The sequence below is a fragment of the Leucopleurus acutus genome (genome assembly GCF_964270905.1).
Source record: "Leucopleurus acutus genome assembly, chromosome: 2".
NCBI classification, from domain to species: Eukaryota; Metazoa; Chordata; class Mammalia; order Artiodactyla; family Delphinidae; genus Leucopleurus; species Leucopleurus acutus.
In genome coordinates this window covers 168,108,708-168,127,129 of record NC_139143.1, presented here as the reverse complement: position 1 = coordinate 168,127,129, position 18,422 = coordinate 168,108,708, and the positions used below count along the sequence as shown (strand labels likewise).

At 44.3% G+C, this 18,422-nt stretch overlaps 1 protein-coding gene across 1 annotated transcript in view; it reads left to right on the top strand.

Annotated features, from left to right (window-relative positions):
- The first annotated feature begins 610 nt into the window (after positions 1 to 610).
- HDAC1 (histone deacetylase 1) overlaps positions 611 to 18,422 on the top strand; it is a 40,747-nt gene continuing 22,935 nt past the window's right edge. Inside the window, exons 1-2 of the mRNA XM_082834396.1 lie at positions 611 to 683; positions 7,267 to 7,379. Of these exons, the coding sequence (XP_082690522.1) occupies positions 635 to 683; positions 7,267 to 7,379 (162 nt within the window). The 5' untranslated portion in view covers positions 611 to 634. The remainder of the gene's footprint in view (positions 684 to 7,266; positions 7,380 to 18,422) is intronic.

Sequence of the window (18,422 nt, the reverse complement as noted above, 5' to 3'; positions counted from 1 at the left end):
ACGTAATTACTGTGTGACTCTGAGGAAGCCACAAAGTTCCGAACTTCGTTATCTTTGTTAAATGGTGATAAAAAGGCCCCCTCCAGAGCCGTCGTGAAGAATAATGGAGATGACTGAGATAATGTCGGTAAAGCTATTGCACAGCGTTTGGCCTACAGCAGTTTCCTGTCCTTTGTCAATTTATTTCTCCTGCTCCAAACTCAGCTGAGTGACCTTGCGCAAGTCACTTTCCACCGTAGGCCTTTGTCAAATGACAAAGTTGGTCTCTGATCTCCAAGCACTCTCCCAAAGCCGAATGGGACAGCGAAGTTTGCAGTCCGTCTTTCTTCCCCCGGGACGAATGGTACGGTCCTGGGGCAGCCCCACCCCCTGTCGCGGACCTTGGTACAGGCCCAGGGGGCCCTCCGAGGCCTCGCCGGGCTGCCCTTGCCCCCCGCCGAGTTCCGGGCCGTCCCGGCGCCTCTGATTGGCTGGAGCGGTGCCCGGGCTGCGCGGCTATAGGTGAGCCCGGGCGGGGACGGGCGGAACGCGCTGGAGGCCCGCCCCCTGTTTGCTGGGTCTGACGCTGAGCGGAGCTGCCGGCGGGCGGGAGGGTGGACGGACAGACTGACGGGAGGGACGGGAGGCGAGCAAGATGGCGCAGACTCAGGGCACCAGGAGGAAAGTCTGTTACTACTACGACGGTGAGCACAGTCCTCGCGTCGGGGTAGGGGGCGGGGCCGGGCTAGGCGGCATCTGGGAGAGGGAGCCGAGGAGATCTCAGGGGGGAGGCTGAGGCATTGGGGAAAGACTGAGGGAGGAGGCTGAGAGAAGGAGGCTGAGAGAAGGAGGTCGAGGCTGAGGGCGGAGTTTGAAAAAAGGTGGTCGGGGCTGAGGGAGGAGGCTAAGAGGAAAGGAGGTGGAGCCTGAGGGAGGAGGCTAAGGGGAAGGAGGTCGAGGCTGAGAGGGGATGCTGAGGGAGGAGTCCGAGGCTGAGAGGGTCGCCTGGGGAAGCCTGAGGTCACTTTGGAGGGGACTTCTGAAGTCTGATGTGGAGTTTGCGGCGGCCTCCTAGAGGGGAGGCAGAGTCCGAGGGGGGAGGCAGAATCTGGTGGAGAAGGTTGCAGGGTTACATGTTACTGCTGAGAATCCGAAGGTCTCTCACTGCCCCTTTCCTTCCTCATCTCTTCTGGTGAGAGGCCATCAGAGCTCACCACCTAGAGGTCACCAGCATCCCTCCCCATCTCCCAGCAGGCCCTGCAGTTGCTGCTGGGAAATGGAACACCTGAGGTTGGAAGGAGAAGGATGCAACTTGTTAGAACAAACTTTTTCGTTGAACAGAGATCTGTGGAGCAGCAGCTTCCTCTGTTCTAGGTAGCATTTAGGGGCTGGGGCCATGGGAAGACCAAAGCACTTGCCACCTTCCTCTCAGTCCGGAGGAGCAGGTAGACAATGACAAAGAATTGCTCTCCACTATCAGGCTGGGAGGAAGGACAGCTCAGAGTGGTCTGGGAGCACAGAGAAGAAGCACCCGCCCAGCCTGAGGAGTCAGGCAAGGAGGTGCCGTCTCAGTTAGGACCTGAAGAACAGGAGTTATTAGCCAGGCCCAGGCAGGGCAAAGATAACAGCAAGTTGAGAGGTAAGAGAAAGGACAGCACGTTTGAAAAACGGCAGGTCTATGTGCAGAACGGTGGAGGCATAGATTTGAGGGCACAGTGTTAGAAGGTAGAGAGCAGGGGTGAGAGAAAGGTTGCAAGTGATGAGGCTGGAGGAGTAAATGGGGACCAGATCATGAAGGGCTGGGCATACCACCCTAAGGAAGTTGGACTTTATTCTGAGGGCACTTGTGAATCATTGAAGTTGTATGCAGGTTAGTGACATCATCAGATTTATACCTTGGAACTGTCACTCTGGGACAGAAATTAAACGCATGAATGGAGAAGTAAGGAAGAAGACAAGGATCCCAAGTTTCTGGTTTGGGCAGTTTGATGCTGAGTGTTTGTAGAAGGCAGGGTCAGTTAATAACTTTGGGTTTTGTTTTATTTATTTATTTACTTATCTGGCTGCTTTGGGTCTTCGTTGCTGTGTGCCAGCTTTCTTGAGTTGCGATGAGCGGGGGCTACTCTTCGTTCGGTGCACGGGCTTCTCACTGAGGTGGCTTCTCCTGCTGCGGGGCTCGGGCTCTGGGCGCGGGCTCAGTAGTTGTGGCTCGCGGGCTCTAGAGCGCAGGCTCAGGAGTTGTGGCTCAGAGGCTTGGTTGCTCCGCTTCATGTGGGATCTTTCCGGACCAGGGCTCGAGCCTGTGTCCCCTGCATGGGCAGGCGGATTCTTAACCGCTGCGCCACCAGGGAAGTTCCGGGTATTTTTGGTTTTTCCGGTACGCGGGCCTCTCACTGTTGTGGCCTCTCTCGTTGCGGAGCACAGGCTCCGGAAGCACAGGCTCAGCGGCCATGGCTCACGGGCCCAGCCGCTCCGCGGCGTGTGGGATCTTCCCGGACCGGGGCGGGAACCCGTGTCCCCTGCATCGGCAGGCGGACTCCCAACCACTGCGCCACCAGGGAAGCCCCGGGTTTTGTTTTTTGAAGAAATATTTGTTGAGATGTCTGGGGGATATCCAAGTAGAGGTGTCCAGTAGGCAGTTGGCCATTCAGGTCTGCAGTTTAGAAGACAAACAAGAAGATAGAGATTTTTGGTGATTGTCAGAATACATACATACAGGTGATAATTTTATTTATAGGAGAGGATGCAGTCACTCTCGCATCCCATGTAAGAAGTTGTATAGGGTGAAAAGAGAAGAGGGTCCAGGGCGGAATTCTAAGGAAGTGGACTGAGAAAAAGTCTAGTGTTCTTCATGCTCTGCACTCTCTTGCCATAGCATTTGTCACTGTGTATTGGAATTGCCCATTTACTTGTTCATACTTCTTAAAGACAGTAAGGTCCTTAGGGAAAGGGATCATGTTTTGTCTACCTTTGTATGCTCAGTCCCTAAAACAGTGCCTAGCTCATAGTAGGCACATATTTTCTCAAGAAATACTTGTTGATTAAATGAATAAAGATACAAAGGGAATGACCAGAGATGTAAGTGAACCAAAAAGTGTTGGGTTACAGTAGCCAAAAGAGGGAGGGAGTGGCCAAGTGTTGGCAACAGCTGTTTCCTGTGCAGGATTTGGAACAGAAGCTGAATTGCAGTAGATTGAAGAATGAATGGATGGGTTAAGAGGAGACATTAGGTTGAACTTTTTTTATTTTTATATATTATTTTTGGCAGCGCTGCACAGCATGCGGGATCTTAGTTCCCTGACCAGGGATCGAACCCGTGCCCCTGCAGTGGAAGCACAGAGTCCTAACCATTGGACTGCCAGAGAAGTCCCTAGGCTGATCTTTTAAAGGAAGCTTGTTGGGACAGAGAGAGAGGGTTGTTGATAAAGGGGAGATGTAGTGGCTGAGAGTTGAGTATATGCAAATTCTTAAGGAAAATAGCCAGATATTGGAGAGAGGGGCTAGTAATGATGGAGATCCCTGAGAAGAGACCAGGTGAGATGGAAACCAGAGCACAGGTAGGGACACTAGTCTTGCAAGGGGAAGTTCCTCCGGGACAGAGAGGTTAAGTGGCAAGGAAAAGTTCAGAGATAGGTAAGTTTGAAGGGGAAATGATGGGGAGAAAGTGGAGGGAGTTTTCAAGATGAGGTAAGAGAATATTCCTTTTCCTGAGAGTGGGGGAGGGCAGTTGGTAGAGTAGGAAACTTGAAGAGAGATAGCTGTTATGAAAGAGGGAGCCAGGAGAAAAAATTGGAAGGATTGCTGGGCAGTGGTGAGGGCCCATTTGAGGCTGGCGTCTGTGACTCTGTAGCCTTATCGGTTTGCACAGTTTTGTGATCTCTACACTCTCAGTTTAAAAAGAGAAAAAGTGGAAAGACATCAGTCTTTAGAGAAGGGAGATTTCTTACTTTTTGAGAAACTACTTGTGAGTTTTGCAGTGAGGTCACTAGTTTGGGGCTCAGATTTGTCTCTACCACTCAGAAGCTTTGAAGTATTGGGTAAGTCATTTTACCTTACCGGGCCTCAGGTCACTCCCCTATAAAGCTGAGAAACTATAAGAACAGTGCAAAAAGCTCTTTTTAAAAAAGTTTTAAAAAGTTTAAAAAAGCTGGATTGGTTCCATGACCCCAGTGCAAATATCAAAAGGATGCTCAAATTCCTTACATAAAATTGCATAGTATAGTAGGCCCTCCTTAGCCAGGGTTAGTGGATGGGGAGGGCCAATTCTATATAAAAAGCATTCTTTCTTTTTTTTTGCGATAAGTGGGCCTCTCACTGTTGTGGCCTCTCCTGTTGCGGAGCACAGGCTCTGGACGCACAGGCTCAGCGGCCATGGCTCACGGGCCTAGCTGCTCCATGGCATGTGGGATCTTCCTGGACGGGGGCACGAACCCATGTACGCTGCATTTGTAGACGGACTCTTAACCACTGCGCCACCAGGGAAGCCCAAAAAGCATGATTTCTTTTTAAAGTCTCTCAGCAACCTGATTAAAAACTGTTAAGGAAAATGGTATCTTTGGGCCCCACCCTCAGGTACTCCCTTAGCTTTCTACATAAGTTATCTTAGTTCCCCAGGTCTAAACCTTGGCTGGATTCTGGGTTGATAGGCCAGAGATATGGGTAAGCAGGAAGCCAGTTATATCACATAGTAATGACCTTGTGACTCCTGACTGCCCACAAATTGGGTCTGCATCTGGATGTCTCTGCCAATGCCTTGAGAACCTGTTCTCCCCCCCCCACCGCCCCCCATGGCTGATAAGGTTGTCTGAGGAGCCCTGGGAACAAACTCTTCTGCCTGCCTTCCCTGCTACTGCGTCTCAAAGTCTGTCTGTATGGGACAATGGTCCCTCTTGAATGCCACTACATGCTGTGCTCTGGCTTGTGGCTCTGGTTGAGAGCACAGGCCTCACTAAGATTAAGAGAAGAGGATGGAAGGACATTAGGTGAAAACTAAGGAAATCTAAACAAAGTATGGACTTTTAGTTAATGATAATGTATCAATATTGCTTCATTAATTGTAACAAATACTTTTTATTTTACTAATGTAAAATGTTAGTAGTGGGGAAATAGTAGTGTAGTATCTAAGAATTCTGTACTTCTTTGCAATTTTTCTGTAAATCTAAAATTGTTCTAAAAAATAAAGTTTATTTAAAAAGAGAGAGAAGAGGATGAGATCCTAAATAATCCAACTGTTTAGAAGCTTCCCATTATCCCAGGCCATGTCTGTGCCAAAGAGAATTGGAGTGGCTTGGATGCTGTTGGTGGCATTCCCCACAGTGCATTGCTCCCTGGAATGAAGCCTGTTTCTGGCACTACCAAATCAATGATTAAGAGGTTGGGGCCTTTTTTTCACTGGTGCTGAAAGATCTGCCTCATCCTGATGGACTTCCAAGGAGAGAACTTTGGGTGTGCAATTCACGTGATTTTGAAATATTGTTCCAGGAACTTTCTACCAAGTAGACTCACAGAGCCCTTTAGATTAAGTGCGAACTGAAGTAGGTACCTGGGACACCCAATGTAGTTCTTAGCATTCCGGATTCGGAGCTAGAAGGGTTGACTCCCAGATCATTCATTAGCTGTGTGATCTTGAGCAGGCACATAACTTCTCTGAGTCTCACCTCAGTTCCTTGAATCTTTATTGAGCCTCTATGATATACAGGGCATATTTGTCCTTGCCTTCAAGGAGCTAGTCTTGTAGACATAAAATAGATATGTAAATAATTTAGATACAAAACAAAATTACATGCCATATATAAATTGCATGCAGAGGAAAAGACCATTTATTCTGATCAAGACTATGGTTGGAGCTTGAGCTGGGCTTTGTAGTATGAGGATCATCAGAGAAGGAATGACATTCCAGGTCAGAGGGACAGTCTGAACAAAGGATACTTTGGTGTGAAGATGAATGCCATGTTCAGGAAGCTGGTAATAATCTAGTGCATTTATAGCAGAGATTGGCAAACTTTCTGTAAAGGGCCAGATAGTAAATATTTTAGGCTTTGTGTACCATATGGGTGGGTCTCTGTAGTAAGTATTTAACTACTCAACTCTGCCATTATAATGTGAAAGTAGTCATAGATAATATATAAACTAATTGGCATCGTTGTGTGCCATAACATCTTATTTACAAAAAACAGGCAGCTAGGGCTTCCCTGGTGGCGCAGCGGTTGAGAGTCCCCCTGCCGATGCAGGGGACACGGGTTCGTGCCCCGGTCGGGGAAGACCCACATGCCGCGGAGCCGGAGCGGCTGGGCCTGTGAGCCATGGCCGCTGAGCCTGCGCGTCGGGGAGTGGCAAGGGGAGAGACCACAGCAGTGAGAGGCCCGCATACCGCAAAAAAAAAAAAAGAGAGAGAGGGGGAGGGAGGGAGAGAGGGAGAGAGGGAGAGAGAGAGAGAGAGAGGGAGAGGGAGAGAGAGAGAGAGAGAGAGAGAGAGTGTGTGTGTGCGCGCGCGCGTGCGCGTGCGCACGCACACGCGCGTGCTGGGCAAGGTGGTGGTGGTAGGAAGTTGGAAAAGTAGATTAAGAAACTCCTTTAATGCCAGGCTACTGAAGTTGTTCTTTATTCTTTATCCTGTAGGGGATGGGGAACCATTAAGGATTTTTGAGTAGGCGAGTGATGTTATCAAAGCTGTATATTAGGAAAATAACTGGTAACAGTGTGGCAGATAGTTTGAATTGAAGGCAGAGGGACCAATTAGAAGGTTATTGCTATAGATGAATCAAGAGATGGTGAATTTAGTCTTCTTATATATAAACTGGGAATAATACTCCCTGTCCTATTTTTTTGTGAGAATCCAGTAGGAAAATGAATGCGAATGTACGTTGACACCATAAAGTGTCATGATGTGCAAGAGGTGAACTGTGACTTACAGTAATTCTAAGTAGTGATGGTTATTTTTCTGTTGTGGGAATGAATTCCTTGGAGATACAGTGAGGTGAGTCACCTCACTCGCTGCTGTTCCCCAGTAGATTTGGAATGACCTCCTCACACTATCCTAGTGCCTGTAGGCTCCAGGGGAAAAAACTGGGCTAGACAGACATCCTTAAATGCTCATCTCACCAAGGTCCCCTGCTTTTTGTTTGTTTTTTCTTTTGGAGTTACCCTTCCTTGAGGTGGGAGAGAATCTTGGAGTCTAGGATGAACCAGAAAGAGAGTTTGCCTAGAAATTTGTTGTAAATATTCATGGGTTCTCCTGGAAGTGTATGTCTAACTGTGTCACTGAAACTGTCACTCTTTCTTCTTCAGGGGATGTTGGAAATTACTATTATGGACAAGGCCACCCAATGAAGCCTCACCGAATCCGCATGACTCACAATTTGCTCCTTAACTATGGTCTTTACCGAAAGATGGAAATCTATGTGAGTTACTGGGAGCGTCTCCCCTCCCTAACCTCGTCAGCTCTGGTTCCCCATATGTCACTCATTATCTCATTTTTTCAGCTACTCATTTATCAAATGTGTTGAGTGACTGTTACATGGCAGACACTGTAAATGATAGAGATTCTCTGTTTTTAAGGAGCTCACTCTAGTGCTGGTGACTAACATGTACACAAATAAATTGTACAGTGTGTAAGTGCAACAATGAAACAATGTATAAGATGCAGAGATAATAAGGTGTGAAGGTGGAAGGGAGCCTTGGAATGTTCTCTAGAGGTGATATCTGAGCAGTGTTTTAAAGACTGAATAGAATTTAGCCTGGAGTTCAGGAGGGGACTGGCATTCTAGGCTGAGGAAAGAACATACACAAAAAGGCAGAGAGGTAAGAACAATATGGTGTGTTTGGGGAAAATATAAGTAGTTCAGTGTGCAGGTATTGTAGTATAAAGTTCACAGGTGTGAGAGAGGGGAGCTAGAGCTGGAGAGGTCAGCAAGGATTGGATGTACTAAGCAACTCTGTGGCACCAGGGTCAAAAAATCCAATGGCTGGAGAAAAAAAAAAAAAAAAAGAGTGATTGGAACTGTGTTGAACTAGATGCCAAGTCTCTAGTTACTAGAGAGTGTGGACTGTCTAACATCTTGACTCAGCTCCATCTGATGACTTTTGCCCCATCTATCAGTTTTTAAAGAGAAGCCAGAACTCTAGATTATTATGTAAAATCTCCCAAGTTTAAAATATTGGCCCAAGTTTGTTTGTTTGTTTTAAATGTGTGCAAACAAAAGCACATGACCATATCTGTGGACCAAATTTGGTCCAGAGGTTCCCAATCTGAACCTCTTCTGGAAGCTGTGAAGAGCAAGTGAAGTATTTTATTTATTTATTATTATTTATTTAATTTATTTATTTTTGGCTGTGTTGGGTCGTCGTTGCTGTGCACGGGCTTTCTCTAGTTGCGGTGAGCGGGGGCTACCCTTCGTCGTGGGGCGCAGGCTTCTCATTGCAGTGGCTTCTGTTGTTGCAGAGCACAGGCTCTAAGCGCGCAGGCTTCAGTAGTTGTGGCACACGGGCTCAGTAGTTGTGGCTCGCGGACTCCAGAGTGCAGGCTCAGTAGTTGTGGTGCATGAGCTTATTTGCTCTTCGGCATGTGGGACCTTCCCGGACCAGGGCTTGAACTCGTGTCTCCTGCATTGGCAGGTGGATTCTTAACCACTGCACCACCAAGGAGGTTCCACAAGTGAAGTATTTTAAATGAGAGATAGGAACAGGCATGCATTTTAGAAGCAGGGAGGCCAGTCAGGAGGCTGTCACAAGGGTCCAAATGAGAAAATAAAGAGGGGCTGGAGGCCTATGTTGTCTTTTTTTTTTTTTTTAATTAATTTATTTATTTTTGGCTGCATTGGGTCTTCATTGCTGCGCGAGGGCTTTCTCTAGTTGCGGTGAGCAGGGGCTACTCTTCGTTGCAGTGCGTGGGCATCTTGTTGCAGTGGCTTCTGTTGTTGCAGAGCACAGGCTCTAGGCACGTGGGCTTCAGTAGTTGTGGCACGTGGGCTTCAGTAGTTGTGGCGCACGGACTCAGTAGTTGTGGCGCACGGGCATAGTTGCTCTGCGGCATGTGGGATCTTCCCGGACCAGGGCTCGAACCCGTGTCTCCTGCATTGGCAGGTGGATTCTTAACTACTGCGCCACCAGGGAAGCCCCCTATGTTGTCTTACAGTTAGAGCATAAGAGTCTTGTTAAAAGTCTGTGCTGACAGCTTAAGTAACCTAGCAACAGCAGTATCCTTCCTCACCATTCCAGAGACTGAAAGGAGATAAGTCTCTGTCCCAGATGGCTGTGTCATGTCTCTAGAGCCACTGGAGGAGGCAGCTGGGGAAGCAAGGAAGGAAGGTAGATAGAGGAGCAGACGGATCTTGGGAGTAGAGAGCATTTTCAGGTGTGAAGAGCATCTGGGAATGAAAAACATAAAAGGTAGCAGAGGTTTCCAGGAACTCTAGGGAGCAGACTAGCATTTAGATAAAGAGACGTTACCTGAATGTGGAATAGTAAGCATCAAGGCCTTATGGCGCTTCCTGTTGCACACCTACACCATGCTGACCTGGCCTCAGCTTGCCTCCTTTCCTGCCACTCCCCTCCTCAGAACCTCTCCAAGTCAGCCAGATCAGATTCTGCCTCTTTCCACCCCATCCTGATTGGGAGGATTATTTACTCTGTCTAGTTATATCTTACTCATTTTCAAGTGTTACCTTAAGCACTCTCTTTTTCATTTAACAGATTTTTGTTGAGTACTTGTCATACCCCAGGGACTATATCAACCTCCATGAGTGATATTGAGGTATTAAGAAATGGCTCCTGGGCTTCCCTGGTGGCACAGTGGTTAAGGATCCGCCTGCCAGTGCAGGGGACACGGGTTCAAGCCCTGGTCTGGGAAGATCCCATATGCCACAACTACTGAGCCTGCGCTCTAGAGCCCACAAGCCACAACTACTGAAGCTCATGCGCCTAGAGCCTGTGCTGCACAACAAGAGAAGCCACTGCAATGAGAAGCCCGCGCAACCGCAATGTAAAGTAGCCTCCCCAGCCCCCCTCCCTCCAAGGGGCGAAGAAACAAAGACCAAAGGCAGCCAAAAATAAATAATAAATTAATAAATTAAAAAAAAAAAAGAAATGGATCCTGGGACGTCTCTGGCGGTCCACTGGTTAAGACTCCAGGCTTCCAATGCAAGAGGCAAGGGTTCTATCCCTGGTCGGGGAACTAAGATCCCACGTGTCGCACGGCACGGCCAAGAAAAAAAAAATATATATATATATATATTTATATTTATATATATTTTTGAAATTTATTTATGGCTGTGTTGGGTCTTCGTTGCTGTGCGTGAGCCTTCTCTAGTTGCGGCGAGCCGGGGCAACTCTTCGTTGTGGTGTGCGGGCTTCTCATTGCAGTGGCTTCTCTTATTGTGGAGCACGGGCTCTAGGCACGCGGGCTTCAGTAGTTGCAGCATGCAGGCCCTAGGGCATGCGGGCTTCAGTAGTTGCAGCATGCAGGCCCTAGGGCATGCGGGCTTCAGTAGTTGTGGCGCGTGGGCTCTAGGGTATGTGGCCCTCAGTAGTTGTGGTGCACAGGCTCAGTAGTTGTGGCTCAGAGGCTCTAGAGTGCAGACTCAGTAGTTTTGGCACATGGGCTTAGTTGCTCCACGGCATGTGGTATCTTCCTGGACCAGGGCTTGAGCCCATGTCCCCTGCATTGGCAGGCAGGTTCTTAACCACTGCACCACTAGGGAAGTCCCCCAAGAAAATATTAAAAAAAAAAAATTGATCTTATCTTTAAGTGAGAAGAAAAATTAACTAACATTTATTGGTGATTGCTAGGTACCAAGCCAGAGCTACTTGTTATTTCCTTAATGTTTACAGCAACCCTAATTTGGATCACTCTCCATTGTCCTCACCCCACACTCTATTTTTTTATTAAAGAGGAAAACTCATCCTAGAAGCTTCCTAACAGATTTCCCCTTAAATCTCCTTGGGTCATTTGCTGTCCTTAGACCATTCACCAGCAATTTGATTCTTGGGGCTGGGTACAGGCAACCAAATTGAGATCTCTTAACAAGAAGGAAGGGAAAGAATGGCTCTTTGGGAAGCAACAAACAGTAGCTATCATAGGAGATAATAGAGATTATTGGAGATTACTTCATCTGTGTGGTATGCTTATTGTAAACTTCTAAAGCAAAACCCTAGTATAATCTCTTTCTGAAATCTCTAGACCTTGTTCTTTCATGTGATCTTTTTCCTTCTCTGGCTCTATCTCTTTATTGAGTATGAATCGTTAGTCCTCTTCCCCTCAGCAGTATTTCTTTGCATTCATCCCTTCTTTCTTCTCCTTTCTCTGGGCTATGATTCTAGCATCCCTTTCCCAAAGCACAAAGAGCCATTTATTTTAGTGTCTGTCCTGAAATTAATGGCTTTTTTTTTTTTTTTTTGCGGTACGCCGGCCTCTCACTGTTGTGGCCTCTCCCGTTGCGGAGCACAGGCTCCGGACGCGCAGGCTCAGCGGCCATGGCTCAGCGGCCATGGCTCACGGGCCCAGCCGCTCCGCGGCATGTGGGATCTTCCCGGAGCGGGGCACGAACCCATGTCCCCTGCATCGGCAGGCGGACTCTCAACCACTGCGCCACCAGGGAAGCCCAATTAATGGCTTTTGAGAGTCAGTCTTGAAAGAAGTTCCCTAGACTGCTCATAGAAAGTTTCTGTACCTGAAGGAGACACGTTGAAGTTTTTTTCACACAATTTCACCCTCTTTGGTTCCTTCTCCAATTCTGTCTCTACAGGTCTAATTAATCTGTCCCAGAATCTAAATCTTCACTTTTCATCCAGGCATCTTCCTATTTACATAATAAAAATCCTGCTCTCTTCCTTGCCTTGGATGCTAATTTTGTATAGTCCCAGTCTGCTTATTCATTGCCTTCTGTTCTTTTTTTAATGTTTTTATAAAATATTGAATAGATATGAAAGAATTTTTATAAAATATATGTAGGATATAAAGAATCACATTATTATTTTTTTAAATAAATTTATTTATTTTATTTATTTATTTTTGGCTGCATTGGGTCTTTGCTGCTGCACGCAGGCCCTCTCTAGTTGCGACAAGCGGGGGCCACTCTTCATTGCGGTACACAGGCCTCTCACCGCAGCGGCCTCTCCCGTTGCGGAGCACGGGCTCCAGCGCACTGGCTTCAGCAGTTGTGGCACGCGGGCTTCAGTAGTTGTGGCGCACGGGCCTAGCTACTCCGCGGCATGTGGGATCTTCCCGGACCAGGGCTCGAACCCGCGTCCCCTGCATTGGCAGGCGGACTCCCAACCACTGCGCCACCAGGGAAGCCCCACATTATTATTAATACCACCTAGTTTAAGAAAAGGAGTATTTCCATGACTGCTAAAGCTCCTGTATGCCCTTCCCTGATCCTGTCTTCTTCCCAGTTAACCTCTGCCGTGAACTTGGGATTTATTATTTGCTCGCTTGTCTTTATAAATTTACCATTATGTAGTCTTTTTTTTCTTTTTAAAATATTTATTTATCTTATTTGGCTGTGCTGCGTCTTAGTTGCGTTACTCAGGGTCTTTAGTTGCGGCATGTGGGATTTGGTAATACGGGATCTAGTTCCCTGACCAGGGATCAAACCTGGGCCCCCTGCATTGGAAGTGTGGGGTCCTAACTGCTGGACCACCAGGGAAGTCCCTACCCGTATGTATTCTTAAATAGTACATGTTTTACATGTTTGAATGTTACATAAGTGGAGCCATACAGTATTTATTATGTGACTTGCCTTTTTTGCTCAACATGTTCCTAAGAGTCATTCATGTTGATACATGTAGCTGTATTTATTTTCACTGTATTTCATTCAAAGAGTATACTACAAGTTGTCTATTTATTATTATTGGTGGGCATTTGGTTTGTTTCTAGTTTTGAGCTGCTACAAACACTGCTGCTGTGAACATTCTTGAGCATGTTTCTTGGATGCATATATGCTACAGTTTCAGAAGGGGATGTACTAGGAGTAGAATTGCTGGGTCAGGACATTGGTACACAGTCACCCTCATTAAATAATGTCAAAATGGTTTCCAGTTGTCACCAGTGTAGAAGAATTACAGTTGCTCCAAGTCCTTGCCAACACTTGATTTTGTTATATTTAAATTTTTTTGCCAGTTTATGTTTCACTTGTTACTGGTGAGGTTGAGGATCTTTTTACAGGTTTCCCTATTGAAGTTCCTATTCAAGCCTTCTGCCCATTTTTCTTTTTGATTGTCTGGTTATTGTTTTGTTTCTCTTTTAATTGGACCTTGGATACACAGAATTGGGTTAATCATTATCCTTGGCTTATAAGCATCTAAAGAAGGTCCATGCTTGGTCTTCTTTTTAAAAATGTTATTTTATTGTTTATTCATTCATTTTACTTAAATATTTTAATAATGCTGTGAACTTCCATATTCCTACAACCCAATCACTCTTCTAAATTTCGTGTTTATCATTCTCTTGCTTATCATATTTTTATGTTTATCATGTATGTACATGCCTAAACAAGTTATAGTATTTATTTACTTGTGTTTGAATTCTTTAAAAAAGGTATCATGCTACGTGTAGTCTTTGGGGACTTGCTTATCTCTCACAATATTATAACTACTAAAATCCATCCACCTTGTTGCATGTAGCTATAATTCTTTAATATTTCTCTGCTGAATAATATTTCATGATGTCAATATACTGCAATTTATCCATTCTCCTGTGGTCTTAATTTGTATCTAGGTTTTCAATGTTAGGACCAGTGTTACTGTGAATATTCTTGTACATGTCTGTTAGTGCATATAGGCAAAATTTTCTTATGGCTCTTTCTCTGGGAGTGGAATTGCTGGACTGTAGAATATGTGCATATTAAATGCCAAGTTGGTTTTCAGTGTGGTTGAATGAACTGGCAATATATAAGAGACACTGTGATTCACATCCTCTCCTACACTTAGAATCAGACTTTAAATTTTACTAATCGAATGGGTGTAAAAAAAACAATATGTAATTATGGTCTCGATTTGCATTTTGCTAGTGACCAGTGAAACTGAGCATCTGTTTATATGTTTATTAGCCATTTGTATGTCCTCTGCTGTGAAATGTATTTTCATGTCTTTTGCCCATTTTCCTCTTGGGTTGTTTGACTTTCTTTTTCTTAACAATTTGTAGTAGTTCTTTATATATTCTGGTATATATAGTTCATTGTCAGTATATTGCTGTAAGTATTTTCTACTTTGGTTTTGTTTTTTCAATCTAATGTATCTTTAATGAACAGAGATTGTTAATTTTTTAAAAAAATTTATTCATTTATTTATTTTTGGCTGTGTTGGGTCTTCGTTGCTGCGCGGGCTTTCTCTGGTTGTGGAGAGGGGGTTACCCTTCGTTATGGTGTGCAAGCTTCTCATTGAGGTTGCTACTCTTGTTGCAGAGCTTGGGCTCTAGGCCCGTGGGCTTCAGTGGTTGTGGCACGTGGGCTCAGTAGTTGTGGCTCACGGGCTCTAGAGTGCGGGCTTAGTAGTTGTGGTGCACAGGCCTAGTTGCTCTGCGGCATGTGGGATCTTCCCGGAGCAGGGCTCGAACCTGTGTCCCCTGCATTGGCAGGCAGATTCTTAATCACTGCGCCATCAGGGAAGTCCCGAGATTCTTAATTTTAACATAGTCATATTTATTGTTTCTTTTATAAGTACTTTTTATGTCTTAATAAATCCTTCCCAACCCTTAAAGTATGATCCTATATTAGTCTTTTAAAATCTTTATAGGTTTCCCTTTCACATATAGATATGTACTGTATTTGGAATTGATTTTGTAATATGGTTTGTTATGTATCTCTTTTTTTTTGGCTGCACTGCACAGCACGCGGGATCTTAGTTCCTCAACCAGGAGTGCCACCTGCAGTGAAAGCGTGGAGTCCTAACCACTGGACTGCCAGGGAGTTCCCTAAAATGATTTGAAGTAGTGAATCCACTGAAACTTTTTCCCCCATATTGTCCCAGCTGATTGGTTGAAAAGTCTGTTTTCTTCCCGCTAAGTGCCACCACTTTTGTATCTGAAATGTCCGTATTTATTCATTTATTCCACAAATACTTATTAAGCACCTACTTAGTGCCAGGTACTATGTTTGAGTCTGTTTCTGGGCTCTCTGTTCTCTTGACTTGGTCTGTTTATTGCCCTATATGCCATTGCCACAGTGGCTTAATTATAATAGCTTTTTATGGAGTCTTGGTATCTAGTATTAAGTCCTCCCACTTTGTTGTTCTTTAAAAGAAAAAAAAGTGACTTGTTCCTTGCGCTTTGTACTTTTCTATAAATTTTAGAATTAACTCATCAAGTGCTACAAATATATCTACTAGGATTTTTGTTGAAATTTCAATGACTCTGTGCTTCAGCTTAGGGAAAATGGGAAAATTGATATCTTGAGAATATTAAGTCTTTGAATCCATGAACATGGTATATCTCCCATTTATTTAGGTCTTTAATTAATTAATTTGCACTGGGTCTTAGTTGGAGCACGTGGCCTCCTTAGTTGTGGCATGTGAACTCTCAGTTGTGGCATGCATGTGGGATCTAGTTCCCCGACCAGGGATCGAACCCAGGCCCCCTGCACTGGGAGCGCGGAGCCTTATCCACTGTGTCATGAGGGAAGTCCCTATTTAGTTCTTTTTAAATGTCTCACTAAAGATTTCCTTTAGCTTCTTTATTATGAAATATAACACATGAACAGAAAAGTGCATAAAACAAATATGCAGTTTAACAAATTGATATAAAGTAAACATACACGTAAACACAAACTAGTTCAAGAAATAGAACATTGCCAGTACCTCAGAAACCTACATATGTCCCTTCCTGATCACAGCCTCTTCTCTTCCCCCAGAGGTAACTAGAATCCTGACTTTTCTGTTAATGCTTCCTTGCTCTTCATCATAATTTAATTACCTAATTACCCATCCCTAAATAATATAGTTTAATTTTGCTGAACTTGATATAAATGGAATTATACAATATACATTTTTGTGTGTAGCTGTAGCTTATTCATATTAATTGCTGTGTACTATTTAATTGTAGAATATACTATATTTATCCATTCCACTGTTGATGGGCAGTTGAGATTTTGGCTATCAATATAAAGTTTTGTAATTTTCTCTATAAAGCTGATGTACATCTTTTATTAGATTTTTTTCCAAGTACTTCATTTCTTTAATGCTATCATAAATTGTATCTTCTGAATTTTTTATTTTTTAATTGCTTACTGGTGTATAGAAATTCAGTGCTGTTCTTTTTTATTTAAACTTATATCCAAGGTCCCTGAGGATCTGATTCTGCTATTAGTTGTTTCTATGGGCTCTTACCTCTGGTGCTTTGTTTCCTTGTGTGTTTTGTGGTTTTTGATTGTGAGGTCATATTTCTTGGAACTTTGTGGCCTGGGATAAAGATGGGTTCTTAGGGTGAGATTTGCGTTTACTTTGTAAAAGAGGCAGCTTTTGAGGTGGGCTTTGTCCTTCAGAGATTTAGGATAAGGATGAATTTCAAATAGTAGGAAGGCTTGATTACAGTCACTGTGGTGGGAAGCTCTGTAGGTCTTGTTGCAGAAGAGTTGTTTGTCTGGAGTATAATATTATGAAAGAGGGTAGGGGGAGAATTAGATTGGAAAAGGAACCTTGCAAAGTTCCTTGATTACTATGTTAGTCTTTAGAATCTTTTCTTTTGTCCTGAATGTTCTAGAGGAGGGCATTGACTTTTTCAAAGATTTCTGTGACACCGTTATGGAAGATGGATTGGAACAGGGTAAGGCTGGATATAAATGGAACCAATTAGGAAACCAAAAAATAATCCAAATGAGAGTTAATTTATTATGACAACAGATTTTTATTGAGTACTTACTAAGTGCTGGGCATCTGTGCACAAGCTGCACGGGATCTCAGTTCCCCATCCAGGGATTGAACCTGGGCCATGGCAGTAAAAACCCAGAATCCTAACCACTAAGCCACCTGTGAACTCCCCTGTGCTATTTTCTTAGAATAAAGATAAACCTGCTCCTGGCCTCCCGGAGTAGAGCAAGCAAGCACAATTTCTCTGCAGTTTGAATGACAAGAGAAGTACAGGGTTCTCAGCGGAGCACTTCAGAGAGTTACTTAACTGAGACTCTGGGGGTCAAGGACAGCTTTCTGGGGAAATTAACTTTTCAGTTGCAACTTAAAGATTGAATAGAGGATGTGAAGAGAACTGTATTCTAGGCCGTAGTATATGCAAAGGCCTAAAGATGGGAGAGGATTCCCTTAGAGAATTGCTAGTAAAATTGTGCTCAGTAGATTGGTACAATTAATTCATGAGATATATTCAACCCCTCAAACATTTTTGTTTAACCCATAAAGTATTTTTTTAATTTAATTTTATTTCTTTATACAGCAGGTTCTTATCAGTTATTTACATTATACATATTAGCGTATATATGTCAATCCCAATCTCCCAATTCGTCCCACCACCACCACTCCCCCGTGCCACTTTCCCCCCTTGGTGTCCATACATTTGTTCTCTACATCTGTGTCTCTATTTCTGCCCTGCAAACCAGTTCATCTGTACCATTTTTCTAGGTTCCACATATATGCGTCAATATACGATACTTGTTTTTCTTTCTGACTTATTTCACTCTGTATGACAGTCTCTGGATCCATCCACGTCTCTACAGATGACCCAATTTCATTCCTTTTTATGGCTGAGTAATACTCCGTTGTATATATGTACCACATCTTCTTTATCCATTCATCTGTCGATGGGCATTTAGGTTGCTTCCATGACCTGGCTATTGCAAATAGTTCTGCAATGAACATTGGGGTGCATGTGTTTTTTTGAATTATGGTTTTATCTGGGTATATGCCCAGTAATGGGATTGCTGGGCCATCTGGTAATTCTGGTAATTCTAGAAATCTAGAATTCTAGAAATCTGGTAATTCTATTTTTAGTTTTTTAAAGAACCTCCATACTGTTCTCCATAGTGGCTGTATCAATTTACATTCCCACCAACAGTGCAAGAGGATTCCCTTTTCTCCACACCCTTTCCAGCATTTGTTGTTTGTAGATTTTCTGATGATGCCCATTCTAACCGGTGCGAGGTGATACCTCATTGTAGTTTTTATTTGCGTTTCTCTAATAATTAGTGATGTTGAGCAGCTTTTCATGTGCTTCTTCTCTCTTCTTTGGGGAAGTGTCTATTTAGGACTTCTGCCCATTTTTGGATTGAGTTGTTTGTTTTTTTAATATTGAGCTGCATGAGCTGTTTATATATTTTGGAGATTAATCCTTTGTCCTTTGATTTGTTTGCAAATATTTTCTCCCACTCTGAGGGTTGTCGTTTTTTTTTGTTTTTTTTTTGTTCTTTTGCAGTAGGCGGACCTCTCACTGTTGTGGCCTCTTGCGTTGTGGAGCACAGGCTCCGGACGCGCAGGCTCAGTGGCCATGGCTCACGGGCTTAGCCGCT